Here is a 17,300-nt window from a genome sequence, read left to right on the forward strand (position 1 = left end):
GCTTACGAAAGCAAAACATCAAATTTTAGTGAGTTTGGGTGAACTAAGCACCCGCCCTCCAGCAAACAGGCTCAGCCAACTGTTACCATCATTCCTACAATGCACATTCCATAAGCCAAAAATCAGAACTGTCACACTTACCTGTTATCACAGGACCTGACATGTATAAAACACTCAAGAAATGTTTTCTAAATGAATTCATGGACATTGAAGAGAGTAAAAAATACCTTTGAAAATCAGGCAGAGTAACATAATAATAATGTCCACATGTAAATAATAGGACAGGTGCTTAAAGCCCAGGTAGAAGATTTTAATGTGTCTACCTGCTTGAGTGTGTGTGTGTACACGTGAGCTATTTCTTGTAAGGAACAGAATGAAAGGGGGAGAAGGCATTAATTGGTCATTCCATAAGCATGAACAGCATGGACCTAATACTTGGGAGTTCTATGAAAGATACCTGTTTTGCTTTCTCCAGCATTCAGGGAAATGAAGCAGATAGGGACAGTTTATTTTGTGGCTGACTTAAAATACTTTCTTCCTACTAGAGTTTAAGAGCATGAGTTGAAGCTTATCAAAAGGGATTAAATTGGTGAAAATATTTAATACATTATGACCCTGGAACAAAGTACAATTAACTTTATTAATTTAGCTACTATTTCCCAAGAATAAAATCAGGGTTTTAAAAAGTCAGATTAGGCAGCTATTGATGAGAGTCAGAAAACTAGAGTGACTTGGTGGGAAGCCTGGGTCAGGCCTTGACTGAGAGCACTGAATTTTGGGAATGAAAGATTGAAAAACAAAAAACAAAACAAAACAAAAACCCAGGAAGTAATAAGAAAAGGAGAGCCAGCTAATTGCAAACTTGGGTGATAATGTTGGCTTCAAATCCTGGGGAAAGAACTGACAGATCCTAGTTACTGTATAAATAAGTAGTTGTCAATCAGGTGGTCTCTTTATCTTGGTGGTGGTGGGGGGATAAAAAAATAATTTAGATTAAAGACAAGGACTTCAATACTTATCTTGATAAGTAATGATCAATAATATGTATTCCAAATAATACTAAGGAATTTTAACACCTCAAAAGTTATTATGAATGGTGAGTATAATAGAATATCTACAAACATATAAATTCCCCTCTTTGTTAAAATCAGTAGGTCTTAGGGGAGGAGAGTGACCCAAATATGTGATAGGGTGACTACCAGAATGTGTTAAGAACTACTTCTTACTATAAATATATATAATTCTGATTTGTCAATTAAAAATAAACATTTCTAAAAAGAACCATTCTTATAGACTCACTACAGGATTTTTGAAAGGTAATCTCCAGAAGCAACAAAATAACTCCATTTTGAAACTAAAAAAGACCACTTCATCTCATGAGAAAGAAGATGGTATTAATAATCTCAAAGTTTGAGAACAAAACAAAATTCTAGAGTTTAGTGAAATAAGATTAAGTTTCTAGAAGGCAAACAAAAATAGTTTACATATTATAGAACAGAATTATAGTTAGTATATTTGCATATATTCATACACTGTGTCACTCATCTTTGAAGATTTTTTTACATAAGTTTTTTAGTTGCAGGTGAACACAATACTTTGATTTTTTTGTGGTGCTGAGGATCGAACCCAGGGCCTCACACATGCTAGGCAAGTGTGCTACCACTGGGCCACAACCCCAGCCTGAAGATGTTTTTAAGTGTTTGGAAGATACATACATGCTTAGTTATTTTCCTTCTCCATTAATGACAACACAGAGCACTCACTAAGGGCTAGGTGCAATGCTAAGCACTTGACACAAGTCAACTTGTGGGAACCTTCCAATGATGGTATGAAGTAAATTGCATTGTATCTCTATTTTATGGGTGGAGCACACAGATATCAAGCTGCTTGCCCAAGGTAATATAGCTTGTACAAGGTTGGAATGTGATACCAGGAAGTAAAGTATCAGAATCTCTACAGGATACCACCTCCTGGTCTTACCTCTATTCTCATTGAAAGGTAAAGTTCACTATTACATGGATGTCTCTTAATGGGGAACCTATTTCTTTCTTTGTTGATGTCAGTGTACTTACTTCCTTGCTTACTTCCTATAGTGTACTCAAAAGTCTCAAAAGTTTGTCAACTATATACTTATTTTTGGAAAACTCTGTAGTTTCAAAACAAAGATCAGAGAAGACAGGTGAAGTAAATCAATGTTTTCATACACACAGCTGACACACAGAAATAGGCTAAATAACTCTTTGCAACATCATGGTAAGAACTTAATAGGCCAGAAGAGAAAATTAAGATTAGGTGGCTATGACCCCACTGAATAAGTGGACTATCATGAGACTGCCACACATGTGAAACTCGGGTATCACAGAGAAACAGTGGGACAAGTAGAAAGATTGACTGCAATGAATATAACTAGCACTGTGACCTTGGAGTTTGAGAAAATAAACCTACCTCCAACCAGTATGCAAGGATAAGATACTTCATATGTCTTATAACCATTCCTGGGGAACCAGGTAGTAGGAAGACACAGGTCTTCATTCATACAGTCAAAATCCAGGAAGATAAACATCCAGGTTTGAAGAATCAATGGGACTACAATTAAAACTTAGAATTAAAGACCCTCCAGATAGACACTTAGAGCAGAAAATACAGGGTTCTTTAAGAACCCTGTTTCTTCCTTTGCAGCTACTAGAAAGAAAATAGAATAGACATCTTGGAGAGTGCCAGCTCCCAGGGGTAATAACTGAATTTGGTGGCAGATGAGCAGCAATGATTCTCCTCACCACAAATGACAATGGGCATTGAGGAAACCACACTAAAACCTTCAGATCATTTAGAAAGCAGTGTTTTCTCTTACCCTGATAAGATTTAGAATTTTCAAATTAAATTCATAATTATTAAATCAACAATTTAATTATTAAATTAGTAATCAAATAATGAAATCTAAAATAATTCAAAACCCAAACATACTTGACATTTATTTATTCATCCATTCACTTGACAAAAGTTTACTGAGTACCTGTCCTGTGTCAGATTGTTTTAGGCACCAAGGATAGAGCAGATACCAAATGGACCAAGATTCTTATCTTCAGAGAGGTATAGACTACTTAAGGATAAGAGGAACATGTTTTAATACATGTCATTATTTTACATAATTTGTTTAAAAATTAGTGTTATGCATATTTAAATAAACATGTCAATGTTATTTACAAATCAATAAAATATAAGAACTGAAATATTTTAATTTAACTGTGGTTATTTACTTAACTATGCGATACTAGTAAAATAAATATTAAAAGTGTGATTCTCTCATGCTATTCAAATGCAAGAATACATAGATTCATAAATATTAAGTCATAACAAAAATGTGGCATTTTCCAATCCAGAAATAGTCAATTTGCTAATAACCAGAATATACTAGTGTTTACTGCAGTCTCCAAACTTGATTCTTTTCCCAGATCCCTGGTTTGCCCTTCCTCTTTGGCTTTTCTCTGCTGTCTGATGTTCACCAGTCATCTATCCATCCATTTATTCATTGTACAAATATGTTCCAGGATCCACCAGAATGAGAACCTCTAAAACTCATTCACCCTGTCCTTTAGGATGAGGCCTCTCAGATGTTGGAAGCTACCCAAGACTCTTTTATGTTTTGAGACTTTTAATATATTAAAAAATAAAGAACACTAACTAACATGGTTATTAAAATGTAATTCATGATAAAATTATATATATATATATATATATATATATATATATATATTTAGTTGTTGATGGACCTTTATTTTATTCATTCATTTACATGTGGTGCTGAGGATGGAACTAGGCCACACACCACCACTGAGCCACAACCCCACCTGTAGTTTATTTTTTAAATGCCTACATTTTATATAGTAACGCTTTCCACATTACTCAACATAATTTGCATTATTTCACACAATTCCAAAGACAAAGCCTGGACATATATTTTATGTCCAGTCATATCTGAAAGAATTCTATGAAGCCTTCTGAATGTAAGGCTCTGTGATACAGCCCTGCTGGTCCTGCCTGGTATCCTTTCCCTTCTTAGCTTTTGGCACATTCCTGATTCAACATCAATAAGAAGCTACTAGGCTGTTTCTACATATAAGCAACTCTATCCTATTCCCCGTGACATAGAGCTCTCAAACCCCTTAGGGAAGCTAGCTCAGAAGGGCAGAGGACCATAGATTTGGGATTGAAAATCCCAAATGTCTTAGGGCTAAGGGTTCCTTTTAGTGGTATTTCACATTTATTGCAGATTTTTAAAAAATGAATTACATAACACTGTTCTAGGTAGAAATGCACTGTGATTTCAAACTATTCACCTAAAAATACATATTTCTGGAATGTGACCTAGGCCTTTAAGGTATTACTTGAAACTATGTTTTCTCATAAATGGTGAATGTCTTCTTTCCGTCCTCCCTCCCTCCCTCCCTTCCTTCTTTCCTCCCTCCCTTCCTCCTTTCTTTCCTCCCTCCCTTCCTTACTCTTATATGTTCTTATATATGATGACTATAAATCTTTTAAAAACTCAACCTGCGCACAAAAGTGGTTTTACAGAACTGGGTGCACACCTGAAGTCACAGCTACTCACAAGGCCGAAGCAAGATTATTTGAGCTCAGGAGTTCAAGACCAACTTGCACAACATAGCAAGATCTGACATCAGTTTTAAGAAGGTAGGTGAGGGTTTACAAAACTGTGCAATCCACTTCTAACTTATGTTAGAAATGTCAAGTAGAAGATGTCCTTTCTGAGTTTACAATATAAAATATATCTGTGCATGTTGCATTCAAGCAGGAACTGAGCATCTTATAATGATTATATACCAAATATTCCATTATAGAGCACAAAGCATAGTGGTAAGGATAGACAATGGACTTTGCTTTTTGTTTGTTTGTTTGTTTGTTTGTTTGTTTTTTACTGGAGAGTGAACCAAGGGGTGCTTTACCACCGAGCTGCATCACCTGTCCCTTTTATTTTATATCTTGAGACAGGGTCTCACTAAGTTGCTTAGGGCCTCACTAAGTTGCTGAGGCTGGCCTTAAACTTGTGATGCTCCTGCCTCAGCCTCCCAAGTCACTGGGATCATAGGCATGTGCCACTGTGCCTGGCAACTCACTTTTATTTAGATAAACTTTAGGTCAAAAAAATAAAAGTTTTATTTTTTAGTGCTGCTCTGCAAAATTATCACTTCTATAAAGAACATTTCCTCCACTGTCAGCAAAATAAGATACTACAAAAGAGTTCAAAGTATTAGATTCTAAATCAGAAGGTGCTTTCCTTAACTCTGCCACATTTACAGCTGGTTAGGCAGGGGTACATAAGCAAAATAGATCTCAATGGAAGTTATTGCTGTATGGAAAATGCTTTTCAAATAAAAATATACTGGAAAGTCTACTGTATTCTAAACTCTGTGCTAGGCCTGGAGATAAATAAGATATGATTTCTACTTTGAAGGCGCTCAAGCTTCACAGTACAATCTTCTAAATTAAGCCACAGAAAAATGAAATAACTGTGAAACGCATCCTTGCAGAGTTGAATGCTTTAACTAAAATATTAAAAATGTAAATATTAAAAATAATACTGCATATCATGTAGGCATACCAATGAAAACATAAGTACATACAATAACATACTAGCTACTTAAATATCTACTATTGAATGGATAGATAATCCATTTCCTAACTATGGAAGATATAAATCCAACAAGAATCATATAGAACTCTTTAATGGATAGATGATCCTTTTCCTAACTGTAGAAGATATAAATCCAACAAGGATAATATAGATATTATTTTCACCACTGATTTTATTTTCTTACTTAAATGCCAATATTTCTATTTTTACTTTTCTTCCCTTCCTTTTTCTATGCTGAACTTGTAATCTCCAGCACATCAATTCTTGATGCTTATCAGTCCAACACAATTAAACTACATTGCTCTTTAAAATAAAGTTGCTGCCATGCCTTAACACTTTGATGTCATCACATTACTATTCTAACTTTAAAGATATAAATATTTTCTTAGTGCAACTAAAAACTACTATTCTGTCTTTCTAGACAGAAAAAAATTAGTTTTTTCTCCTTATATCAATCACTTTTAATATTTATCCTCTTTATAGCTGCCCTAAAATTATTTAGCTATATACATTTCTTATAAAGAGAGAAAGAAACAGTTTAATTTACTAATCATTTAAGTTTTTAAAGACATGGGAAAGTTATACTGCCACCTTGTGGTTAAAAGTTTGTTTATAGAAGCAAATACTTATGGTATTTCCCATTAACAAAATAAACCCACACAGTATGGACTAATCTTTAAAAAAAAAAAAAAAAAACTTATATATACATATGTACATATATATCCATATATCCATCTTGTTTGGAACGTATGTTAAAGGAGAATATATTATTCGTATACCACCCTACTCTCTTATGTTAAAGCGTACTAGATTAAAACAAGAAATGACATTTTGAGTAGCTGCCTCAGATACATAAATAAAAATTCTGCATTTGGCACTATAGTTCCTGCTCACAGACTTTTGTAATTTAAGATTACAATAATACATACTATAGTCCCAAGAATTTTAAGAAACCAAATTATGGAATCTAGGAATCTTGTATAATCTCTAAACTCCAAAAGCGATTAATATGACATTTATGCCTACCTTATTTACAACTTTTGTTTGCTCCAAAACTCTACTTAAATTCCAAATCAAGCACAGAAAAAATATTATATCAAACAGAAATCACTTCTTCCATCTGTCTTTCTATAAACCTATTTTTACCTACATAGCCAGTAAAGACAATTAAAAGGAAAAATTAAAACACAAAATACAGTCCTCTAAATCTTTTCAAGTATAGAATTTTCTACTCAAGGCACCTGAAGCCACCTGTTCCAAATGCTTTGCAATGACAAAATCTAAATCTAACTCTATCTGCAGAGAACTTTCATTTTTTAAAAAAAGCAAATCACCAAAATTATAGGAAAAGAGTGCCATCTATAGGTCTGCACAAGTACAGACTGACTATCTTAGATTTCAATTATGATTGCCTATAGTAACATATACACTAGTCAATCAAATGCACTACCCTAGAAAGAAGCTCCAAAATTTTTTTTAAAAAAGCTTGCTCATTCTCAAATCTCAGGAGGGGATCTTGCAGTTTATTCCTATCTCTAAAATAATTTTCCAAAATAATGATAACAACACAATAGCAGTCAAAGCAACAAGAAACAAAGAACAATGTTTCTCACAATTTTATTACTCTGATTTGGCATAAGTGGTGATTCATATATAGCAGTAGTTTTTCAAAAATATTAGTACATTGGTATGTGCCCCCCATCGTGTAAACTCTTTTAGTGTCATCCAATTCTATTCAGACATATGAATTTTGTTCTTCTTTCTCCAAAGAGAAAGAAGTTCTATTTCTTCTTACAGGAAGTAGTCTATTATGCTTTTTATAGACATTTAACTAAAGCTGACCTTTATGTCTAACCTAAACTGGTCAAACTCATTTAAAGGGAAAGGTTCAAGAAAACCTGTTTCATGCAACTTAAAATTCTCTTCTTTTTCACAGATAGGCTCCTCCTGTCCTCTCCGAGGTTGCTCTCAGACCAGTGATTCACTCCAATCTCTTCTCTGGTTGTGTAAGAGTACCCCTAATAATACATGGGAGTTGAGGCTTGGCTCATAATAATACATGGGAGTTGAGGCTTGGCTCATAATAATACATGGGAGTTGAAGCTTGGCTCATTCCTAATCAATTGCATGTAGTGCATGGCAGGAAAGATGTGGCCCCACTAAAGCTGATCAAGACACTTGCTAACTAAGGTGGAGAATTTCACAATTGATGTCTGGCATTTAAAGTAACTGTAAAAATAAGAAATGGCCTATTGCACCAAGGGCAGGCTTTGTTTTTTCATCAACATTCAATATCCCATACCAGCTCTCAGTATTTAACCCAACCAAAGAGAAAAGAAGCCTTATGAAAGCAATACTCAGTATGGGGCTGCTTATCTGATGTCCTATTCTGTGCACTAGAGTCTGGAGTAGTGGCTGAGAGTTCAAGTTTTGAAAGCAAAGAAGAGAGTTTGAATTCTATGCCCTGCTACTGGCTTTGAGCAAGCTACTTTGTTTCTCTGAACTTCACTTTTCTCATCTTCAAGAAATTACAAATTAATATAGATGATTTAAGCTTAGCAAAGTGCTTTGAACATAGTAAACATTCAATAAATGTCATTACTAAAAAAGATAAGATTTATCAGTTCTTGTTTATCCTGTTAAAGAAGATAATTAAGTAGTATCTACCCAACCTAAACAGACACTCAACAAAGTTCATATATGACTTAAGATGACAATAAGAATGAATGAGAAAGACAACTAAAAATTGGAATGTGTACAATTATGCAACAAAGAGAAAATGATATTTGAATGATATTAGTTTCAAAATATACCTCTGAAACATCTTTAAAAATCATTAAAATTCATTTGACTATTTCATGTTATTGCTACTGTTTATTTTAGAAATGTGAGTCTGCAGGGCACAAAGAAATTGGAAGCAAAGATCTTGGAGTCACCTACAAATAGATGACTCTAAAACCAGATGGTAAATGGGCTTCTTCAGAGTGATAACTAGAGTATGTGGTAGAGAACATGGAAACCTGTAGACTATATATTTCTAAGACAGTGGGATTTTCATAAAGGAGTCTGTAAAAGAGTGGTCAGATAGGGAGAGGAGGGCTGAAAACCAGCCATAGGAAGAACTTATGTAAAATTGGTTAGAGACATGAAATTCCACAAATATTAAATAAAAAATTGAGGAGAAAAGTTTCAGATAACACTTTCGGCTAAAAGGCAAAGAAGATATACCAATTACAATAGGTTGAAAATTGAGTGATAAACTTTTTAGAAAAAGCTGATAATAAATGGAAAGATAAATACAAGACCATAGTTTGAGATATGGGATGTGAATCTGAGAAACACAATATAAGAAGAAAAATACAATGTCTTTTGTAGTCAAATTGTGACCTCACAAGAGATATGTTCAAGTTCTAACTTCTGGTACCTATAAATATGACCTTACCTGAAAATACCATCTTTGCAGATATAATCAGGTTAAGAGGAGATCATACTGAATTAGAGTCCTAATCCAATGATGATGTCATTAAAAGAATAAGAAAATCTGGACATAAACACAGAGACAAATAAGAAAAGAATACCATGTGATGACAGATGTAGATAGAGTAATGACCTATCTATAAGCCAAGAAAAAATCAAGGTAAGATAGCAAATGCTAGAAGTTAAAAAAATGCATGAGATGGATCCTTCTCAGTACCTCCAGGAAGAACCTGTCTTGTGACACCTTGATTTTGGATTTCTAACTCCAAGAACTGTTTCTTTCATTCATTGCCATTTTAAAGATACTACCTACTTAAATCATAAAGATGTCTGAAGATTATTTGTGCATCTCTTTTTAGTTTGGGGTCCTAGAATGACAGATGATGCCTAAATAAAAACATCCCATCATGGGCTGGGGATGTAGCTCAATGGTACAGCATCTGCCTAGCATGCATGAGGCCCTGGGTTCCACACCCAGCACTCAACATACTATCTTAAGACTCTTACCCAGAAGGTGGAAGAGACTTTAGACCTGAAGGTATTTTTTTTCACATCATTTATTGAATAGTTCCAACAGAAGAGCTATTAAAGTATCATTACATGTATCAATTGTCTGATGATCAGAACCTCTGAATACTTCTCTCTCTTCAGTGTTGGAGACAGAATAATATTCAGTGGTTTGGCTTTTGATATTTATTCATTAATGTAGTCACAAACATTTCTCAGTCCCTACTACAGTGTCTCTGAAACATCGGGTTCTCAGTACTTTGAGATGTTGAAATCAGGCTGGTAGAGGGGTGAGGAAGGGCAAGTTCAACAGTGTGTTCCTAAAACATGAGGAAAAACTGTTTTATGTTTTGTGTCATGAACCCACATAATAATGGTACTTGAACTTCTGAAACAACTTCAGGGAAAGACAGTAAAATAAGAAATCCTTTGAAATATGGTGATGCAACTCACATTTTATTTTAAAATTTATATTTTTAAGACTATATTTTCTTAATGATAAGACTAAACTTTAATTAAAACACATTCCTTAAAGGTATTTTATAATTAATTTGAGCAATAGAGCTGCTTCCTCCTATGTGGTGAAATAATGGAGATTTTTTTCCTCCCTAATTACCCAGATAATGGGTTCCAGCCTTCCTTTGATGTGTCATAAAAGCTCACCTGTTTCACTACAACCTGCTATTTATTATCAAACAATTACAGTTTCCCAAATCCTGAATTTCCAAAGGTGCCATTTATCCAAATCACATGTGTGTCTCCTTTGCACCCATTCTCAAAAAGAATTCTCCTTGATCAAAAATTTAACCTTGATTACCCCCTGGTGCATCAGCTCTTTTATTGCCTAGTACAAATTAAAATCCAGGGACTTCTATAATACACACTATTAAAGCATTCTTTTAATTATATTGTAACTCTTGGGTTAAGGCAAGAAAAGGTAAAAATCTTATTAAGTTGAAAATATCTAAGATATGGAAGATCGGTAATTTTTAAAAATGAAGATTTTATATTGTCCTATACCTGTTTTTTAAAATCTTTTTTTCAGTGAAAGTCTTGTACTTTCTCCCCATCAGAATAAGGCACACTTTGCATATATTCTCAGATAGTCTCCCATAAGCCTATTAATGAATCCCAATTTTCCCTTTCTTGAAAAGGGTCTGTCATTTCAATCTCATTTGATTCTTTGTGTGTGATTAATGAGATTACACTACACAAAATACTTGAACAGTGCTTAGCACAAACTGGAAAGCTTGTCTCCAGAATACTTTGAGTCAAACACTTTCAATGAAAGCAAATGGACCCTGGTAGATGTACATAGTGAACACAATAACTGATGAAAATAGGATGGGGTGCCTACCTACCAAGGTAACAAGGACCAGGCTAGGTTAGAGAAGAGGAAACAGCAACCTAGAAATTTTGAAGAATAAATCAGTGTTCTGCCAGCACAATGATCAATACATGGTCCATGGAGGGAAATGAGCTTTGAAAAGCATTCTGAATAGGATAAGGCAAACTTGGAAGGATATGAGTACAATTCTGGGAGGCAGGAGGAGGGCCTCAGACTTGCCACTGTACATGTATAGGGGTGAATTCACAAGGAATCCTGATGGGCCCTGGTGATAGCAAGACTTCCCAAGGGACCAAGGAAACTTCAGAGGATCAGGAAGTTCTGAGGTTGAGTGCAAAAGTTCTATGAAAGTTTGGAGTAAATTTCTATCTGCATGGGCCTGAAAGTCTCCTATATGACATAGGGAATGAGAAAACCCCATAGGCTTCAGAGACATGTGGAAGGACTCAAACTGGTCACTAGGAAGAATAGAAGGATCCTAGGTGGATTCACCCTCCTGGCTCCTGACCACCTACATGACAGAGCCTCATGGAGCCCTGCTGATGTGCAGACAGGGTAATGCTATGGGACCCAGAGATATGTTGAAGTCAGAGATCTTGAGAGCTCTAACAAGTGTGGAGGAATTCTGTCAGTGTTACCAACAAATTTGCTTCTAATACATTCAGTATGTTTGTAAACAGCAGAAGAAAGGTGTCCCATTTCCCAGAAGGACATAAATGCTTTAGGATGCACAAATTACGGAGCATAGACTAGATTTCAGCTCTTATTTGTTCCAGTAACCAGAGCCCTTTATCAGGCCACAATCTGCCCAACTGCATGTAGAGGACCTGGATGTACTGACCTCTAAAAAAACTAAATTTTCTCTTGGCTAAAAGCTAATCTTGTGCCCATACAAATGAGCACAGTACTATTTAATAAAAATACTGAAAGGATTGTATTTATAAATAAAAGTGTTCTTTTAAGAAATGTTAACCAATAGGAGCTACAAAGATAATAAGAGGTAGATTTGGCTTGATCTCTCCAACTTCTAAAACCATTCAGCCCCTCTGACCATTCTCCTAGTCCCTCTCATATCCCTAATTTCCTATAAAAATGGTTGCATACTTGTGTAACCATGGGTGTGTTAATTATTCTCTCTGTGCATTAGTTTCTTCATCTATAAATGGGATTAAAACAGTGCCTATTTTGTTGAGTTGTGGGGAAGATTAACAACGTTAATACAAGTGTGAAGTTGGGTTTCAGATTTAATATTTATTCTGTGGATTATTGCATCATTCATGTATTAATAAGAACATTAAAACTGGATGGAGCTATAGAGGACATCTGAGAAACATTTATGCAGAAAACCATTTTCAAGCTGGGCCATAGAAAATGGGTAGGATTTCAATAGATAGAGAAAATAAGGGGAAGATAATCCAGACATAGTAATAAAGGTGGAAAGGTACATATATTATTCAGGAATGTTGAGCAGATCTATTTAGCAAAGACTGAATGGAATGTGTAGAAGGGTGGAAAATAAGACTGAAAGTTAAAATGAGGGCACATAATAGGTAATACAGAATTGATTAATTATTTCCAATCAGCAATGAAAATCAAGAAAGATTTTACTTGTAACTCCCTTCAATGTGGCTTTGGCTTTTTCACTCTATGGAATCCTTTTGCTCAAAGGTCTTCTGATAAGGTGCTACTAAAACTTTAAAGTACAAACCAATGATCTCTGGCCTTCCTGAAATGCAGATTCTGATGTGGTAGGTGTGAAGTGAGGCCTGAGATCCTACATTTTTAACAAACTTCCAGGTACTACCATACTCCTTGCCACTCTTCTAGGGTACACATTTTCAGTACCAAGAATAATCTCTTCTCATCTTCATGTTTAGTGATTCCTCAGTGTTCACCTTGGTGATCTTCCTGAAGCTTTCTCATCATAGCTTCCATGACTCTCTTATCTAAATCTTATGGTATTACTTGAAGTTAAGAACAAAGACTAAAATAAATAGTTTCAATGAACACAATGGATTCCAGAGAGATGCAAAGTTAGAACACAGTGATTGATGAAAATGTGGTGGGATGTGTCCCTCTAAGAAACCAGGGGGGAAGAATGGCCACCTGTAGAGGGAGGAACAGCAACCTGGAAATTTGGGGGAATAAATTTATGACCTGCCAGTCTAGTGGTATGCCACATGAAGGGGAATAAGCTGTAGGAGGCATTCTGAGTGGCACTTGTAGGCTTACAGGGATATAAGTAAGTTTTTGAGAGACAGGAGGAACATTGCCACTATGGAAGGAAATTCAGTGTGAACAGGACTTAGAGGTGACCTCACAAGGAAGTCTGACAGGTCCTGCAGAAAAGGGGACTTCATTGGAGTCTCTGAGAGGCTCTGTGGTTTGGGTAAAAAACCCTTATGGGAATTTGGGAAAAATAACCATCTGAGTGGGACTGAAAGGCTGAGAACATGGCTGGCTCTGCAAAAATCCAGTACATATTAACTTGTCTTAAGCAAAGTCTTCATAAGATAAAACTGTCCTTGGTAGCAAGATCTACACACAGCATTTATAGCTACAAACTCAAGACTAGGTTTTAAATATTTATTATCCAAGCAACTGTCACATATCTATTCTTCAGTCTTTTAAATGCAAATATCACAAACTATCTAGTAATAAAAGATATATAATAGATGACACCTATTGCTCCTCTCATGACATCTAGTTTCTCTACATCTCATCTGAGATCCCCATCTCACCTGCCTCACACATTCACATGGGTATTGGCTAGAGTTGATTGATATAGAGGTGGACCCCTGCCAACTATGGTTTATTTTGAGTTTTTCCTTAGGATTTTGGACTAAAATTGAAAGAAAGCAAGTCAGTCTCTCATGTTCTCTGGGAAACAGAAGTCAAAAGCATAGATACAACAGTTGTTGGAGACCAGGTTCTGCCACATAGAAGAGCTCAATGAAAGCTGAAAACAGAAGTAAACTAAGAGAAACAAGAATTCTCAGGATACCAAGACGGCACAGAGAAATTGCTCTATTTGTCAGGTGTACGCCCTGACAATATTGTACATCTCTATATAAGCCAGGATAGCAAGGTCCAATCAGTCTAGCCTGATCTTCGCAGAATGCTCTGTGAATTCTCCAAATCTATCTAATGGAAGACTCTCTCCCTATCTAATGGAAGACTTCTGAAAGGCCTTTTTTATCCGTCTCCTTAGTTTCAATGAACCACATGACCTTCCACCTCACCCCTATCTAGGTTAAAACTGCAGACTTCATCATAAATCTATAAAACCACCTGGCTGTGGTTCAGAGGTAGCTCCTCAACAGCAAGGGGCCAGTCACTCATAGTCTATCATACGACCTCTTCAGGTCAGGGTTATCTATAATACTAGGAACAATATGACTTGCTGTAGCTGTCATGAACTGAATCCTTTTGGGCATGTTTTCTTTACCAGGCAAATGTGTGGGGTATTCCAAGCCATCCTAACAGCTGTAGTAGTAATACTTATGGCCCTATTATTAGCCATCACCTGGCTGCCTTGGGGATGTTTGACCACTTGACAAAAGAAGTAAAAGTTAAAGAGAGTTCACTTCCTTCTCCTCTCCAGAAATGCATGCCAGACCTTGATGAGACATGCTGATATCTCTCCATAAACCTCCCAAGTTTATTTATTTTTTTCTCTTAAGGAAACATTCCCTTACAATGTATTTTTTATCTTTATGGCCAGAAGACCATATAATACACAGAGAGATGATAGTGCCAGAAATCAGAATTCCTGTGGCAGAAATTCAAATGCATTTCCTTTTTCTGCTTCTCTTGTATATTGATTTCTTTCTGACCCTTGATCTACTATATGTAAAAGGATTACTGCATTTATTACAGTTGCAAAAAAGTTTTATGAAAATGCTTTTGGTCAAGTACTCTTTTTCACTATGATGATAGTATAAATTACTCTCATCACTTATCAATAATTCCATAGTACAAACTACATAAATTATCCTACTATTTTAAAGTTATTCTATAAGTGTCCTAATTTTTACTCATACTGATTACAATCATAAGAATATATGATGGCATCACATATTATATCTATGCCAATAAAACACTGTTTGATCTACTTTTAACATCCTTTGAGTTTAACTGTGCCTAATACATATTATGATTAGCTAAACCAATATTCAGATGCTTATGAAGCATTGGTCATAGCTTAGGATTTTAATCAACTAGCTCCACTTTCCCTCTGAGCCAAATGAGTTTTCTTAGATCAGGGTCACAGACTGGAAATAAAGTGAGTCAGGCAGAGCTAGCAGAGCTTTGGCCATTGTGAAATTCTACCAAAACTCTGACTAAATCAGAGCAAGGGCATCATTACTATTGGGAAACAACTTAAAAAGTAGGCAGTGGGGGCACTGACATCATAAATGGGCGGACAATGCACAATTACCTACAAGAAATGAGTGCCTCAATTGTTCTTAAAAATTAATAATGATATATGAACTTCAGAAAAGTGTCACATTGTGACACATTTAGTTGCTTGTGGTACCCCTGAGATTCAACATAATGATATTGGTCATAATTTGAAGTAGTCCCTTATAAAAAGCCCAAATCTGTTTGAAAATACAGTAAATTTTAGTAGTCAACATTAGACATTTTCTAGTCATTGTCATAATGTGATTTATTAGTGTTATCATAATTTACTAAAGGAATAACCACAGTTATAAAAGTGTTTTATAGTTATTAGCTAATTATGATAATTATTTGTTATGTATTTATAATAAAATGCATCACAGTATGCAAGATTAAATTTTCAATGAACTAATAACTTATACTTTAAAATATTCTTAAAATCCATGCACATAATTTCATGGTTAGTAACTTTCCCCAGCCACATTTAACATAATTATTGCCAAGATTGGTTATAACAGATCATTTGCTAAAGGTTTTTCTTTTCCCCCCGACAGCATAAATCTCCATAAATAGTAAGTACATTATAACAAGTGTTTAAGTGTGTTAAAATATGCATTTAATTTAATATGCCTATTTATGGTGCAATTATATCCCAAGCAAGCAAGGTCAAGCAGTAAGAAGCCCTGTGGAGTCCTACCATAATATTTTAATGAGGAAAGAAGGATTTGTCTAAGATTTGTCTACCTTGGAGAGTCTACAAGTGCTAGCAAACTTAAATAAGACAGAACTGAGTCATTTTCAAGTAAAATAGCCAGCAAAGCCAAAAGTCTTCTCTCAAATTACAGGACTTGGTGCTGCTCCCCTCTTGCAGCCTAGGAACAGAGAAGGCCAGGAACCTAAGAGCAGCTGGCATCGGTGCGGAGGCGACCTTACCTAGGACACCAGGCACTCTCCGCCCGCGCCGGGCCTCCTTTGCTCCTACGCTTCGCGGGCTCAGGTATTGAAACCGGAGCGCGGAATTTTGAGGAAGAGGACAAAACTTGGGCTGGGAAGCTTGTCTGAGAAATGTTTTCGCGGCACGCATTGGAGCGGAGCAGGGCAGGGCCCGGCCTTACCAGCAGAACCACCGGCCAAGATCTGCCGAGAAGCCTCGCGCACTAATCCGACTTCGGGCTTGGCGGACATCTTCGCAGCCTGAGGAGGAGGGAGGGGTCTGGGGTGTGTGAGCGAGATCGCCGCTGAACGATGGCCTGCGCTGCCTCTCCGGATGAGAGTCGTGCTGGGTTGGTCCTCTGACCAGTGGTTCCCTGTGGGACGGCAATGGGGACTACCCAGAGATGGCGGTTCGGGCACTGGCTCGCCGCGAGATCTCTAGCGGGTGGGAAGCTGCTTACTGTGCTGCTTGTAGGGTGGCCTTTCGCTCGAACTGGGCTTCCTGCGCTCAGGAAAGGTTCCTGGACAGAAGACTCGAGGATGGTATTAGCTTGACTCACCGCCGCATGTCAGTTTTGGTTTCCTAGATTGGCGCCCAGGCGCTTCCCTATCAAGAGCCTCTCCTGCAGTTTGTCAAGTTGGACGCCCTGCCTTTGATAACGCAAGTGAAGCGACCGGGGGCCGAAGCTCTAAGGGCAAGGCTGGAGCGACCCTTGCTCCTGGCAGGACAGAACACAGTGTCATTCTAAAGAGCGGATTGGTGAATAAATTCCTCGGAGTTAGTTATCCTGAGATTGTAGGCTGAAGTAACTAAGTCAAAGCAGATGGAATTACCTTACAATTGAGCTAATATATAGTACTTTAATAAGAAAATGGTTTAAAGGAGATTTATTTCATACCTCATAAACTTATTTGCTGAAAGACCAAAAAGAGAAAATGCCTGGTTACAAATAGTCTTCTATATCCAGGGTCAGAGGTTCT

At 36.4% G+C, this 17,300-nt stretch overlaps 1 protein-coding gene across 6 annotated transcripts in view; it reads right to left on the bottom strand.

Annotated features, from left to right (window-relative positions):
* Positions 1-16,996, bottom strand: part of Slc25a21 (solute carrier family 25 member 21) — a 474,768-nt gene extending 457,772 nt beyond the window's left edge. For 3 of the 6 annotated variants that reach the window (XM_047540310.1, XM_047540307.1, XM_047540309.1), the window contains exon 1: positions 16,502-16,994. In XM_047540310.1, coding sequence (XP_047396266.1) covers positions 16,502-16,571 — 70 coding nt within the window. In that variant the 5' untranslated portion in view covers positions 16,572-16,994. Of the gene's footprint in view, positions 1-16,501 lie in introns of all 6 variants that reach the window. The other 3 variants (XM_047540312.1, XM_047540306.1, XM_047540308.1) reach the window with 3 other exon arrangements.
* Between the last annotated feature and the right edge of the window lie 304 nt (positions 16,997-17,300).

The sequence above is a fragment of the Sciurus carolinensis genome, chromosome 2, assembly GCF_902686445.1.
Source record: "Sciurus carolinensis chromosome 2, mSciCar1.2, whole genome shotgun sequence".
Lineage (NCBI taxonomy): Eukaryota > Metazoa > Chordata > Mammalia > Rodentia > Sciuridae > Sciurus > Sciurus carolinensis.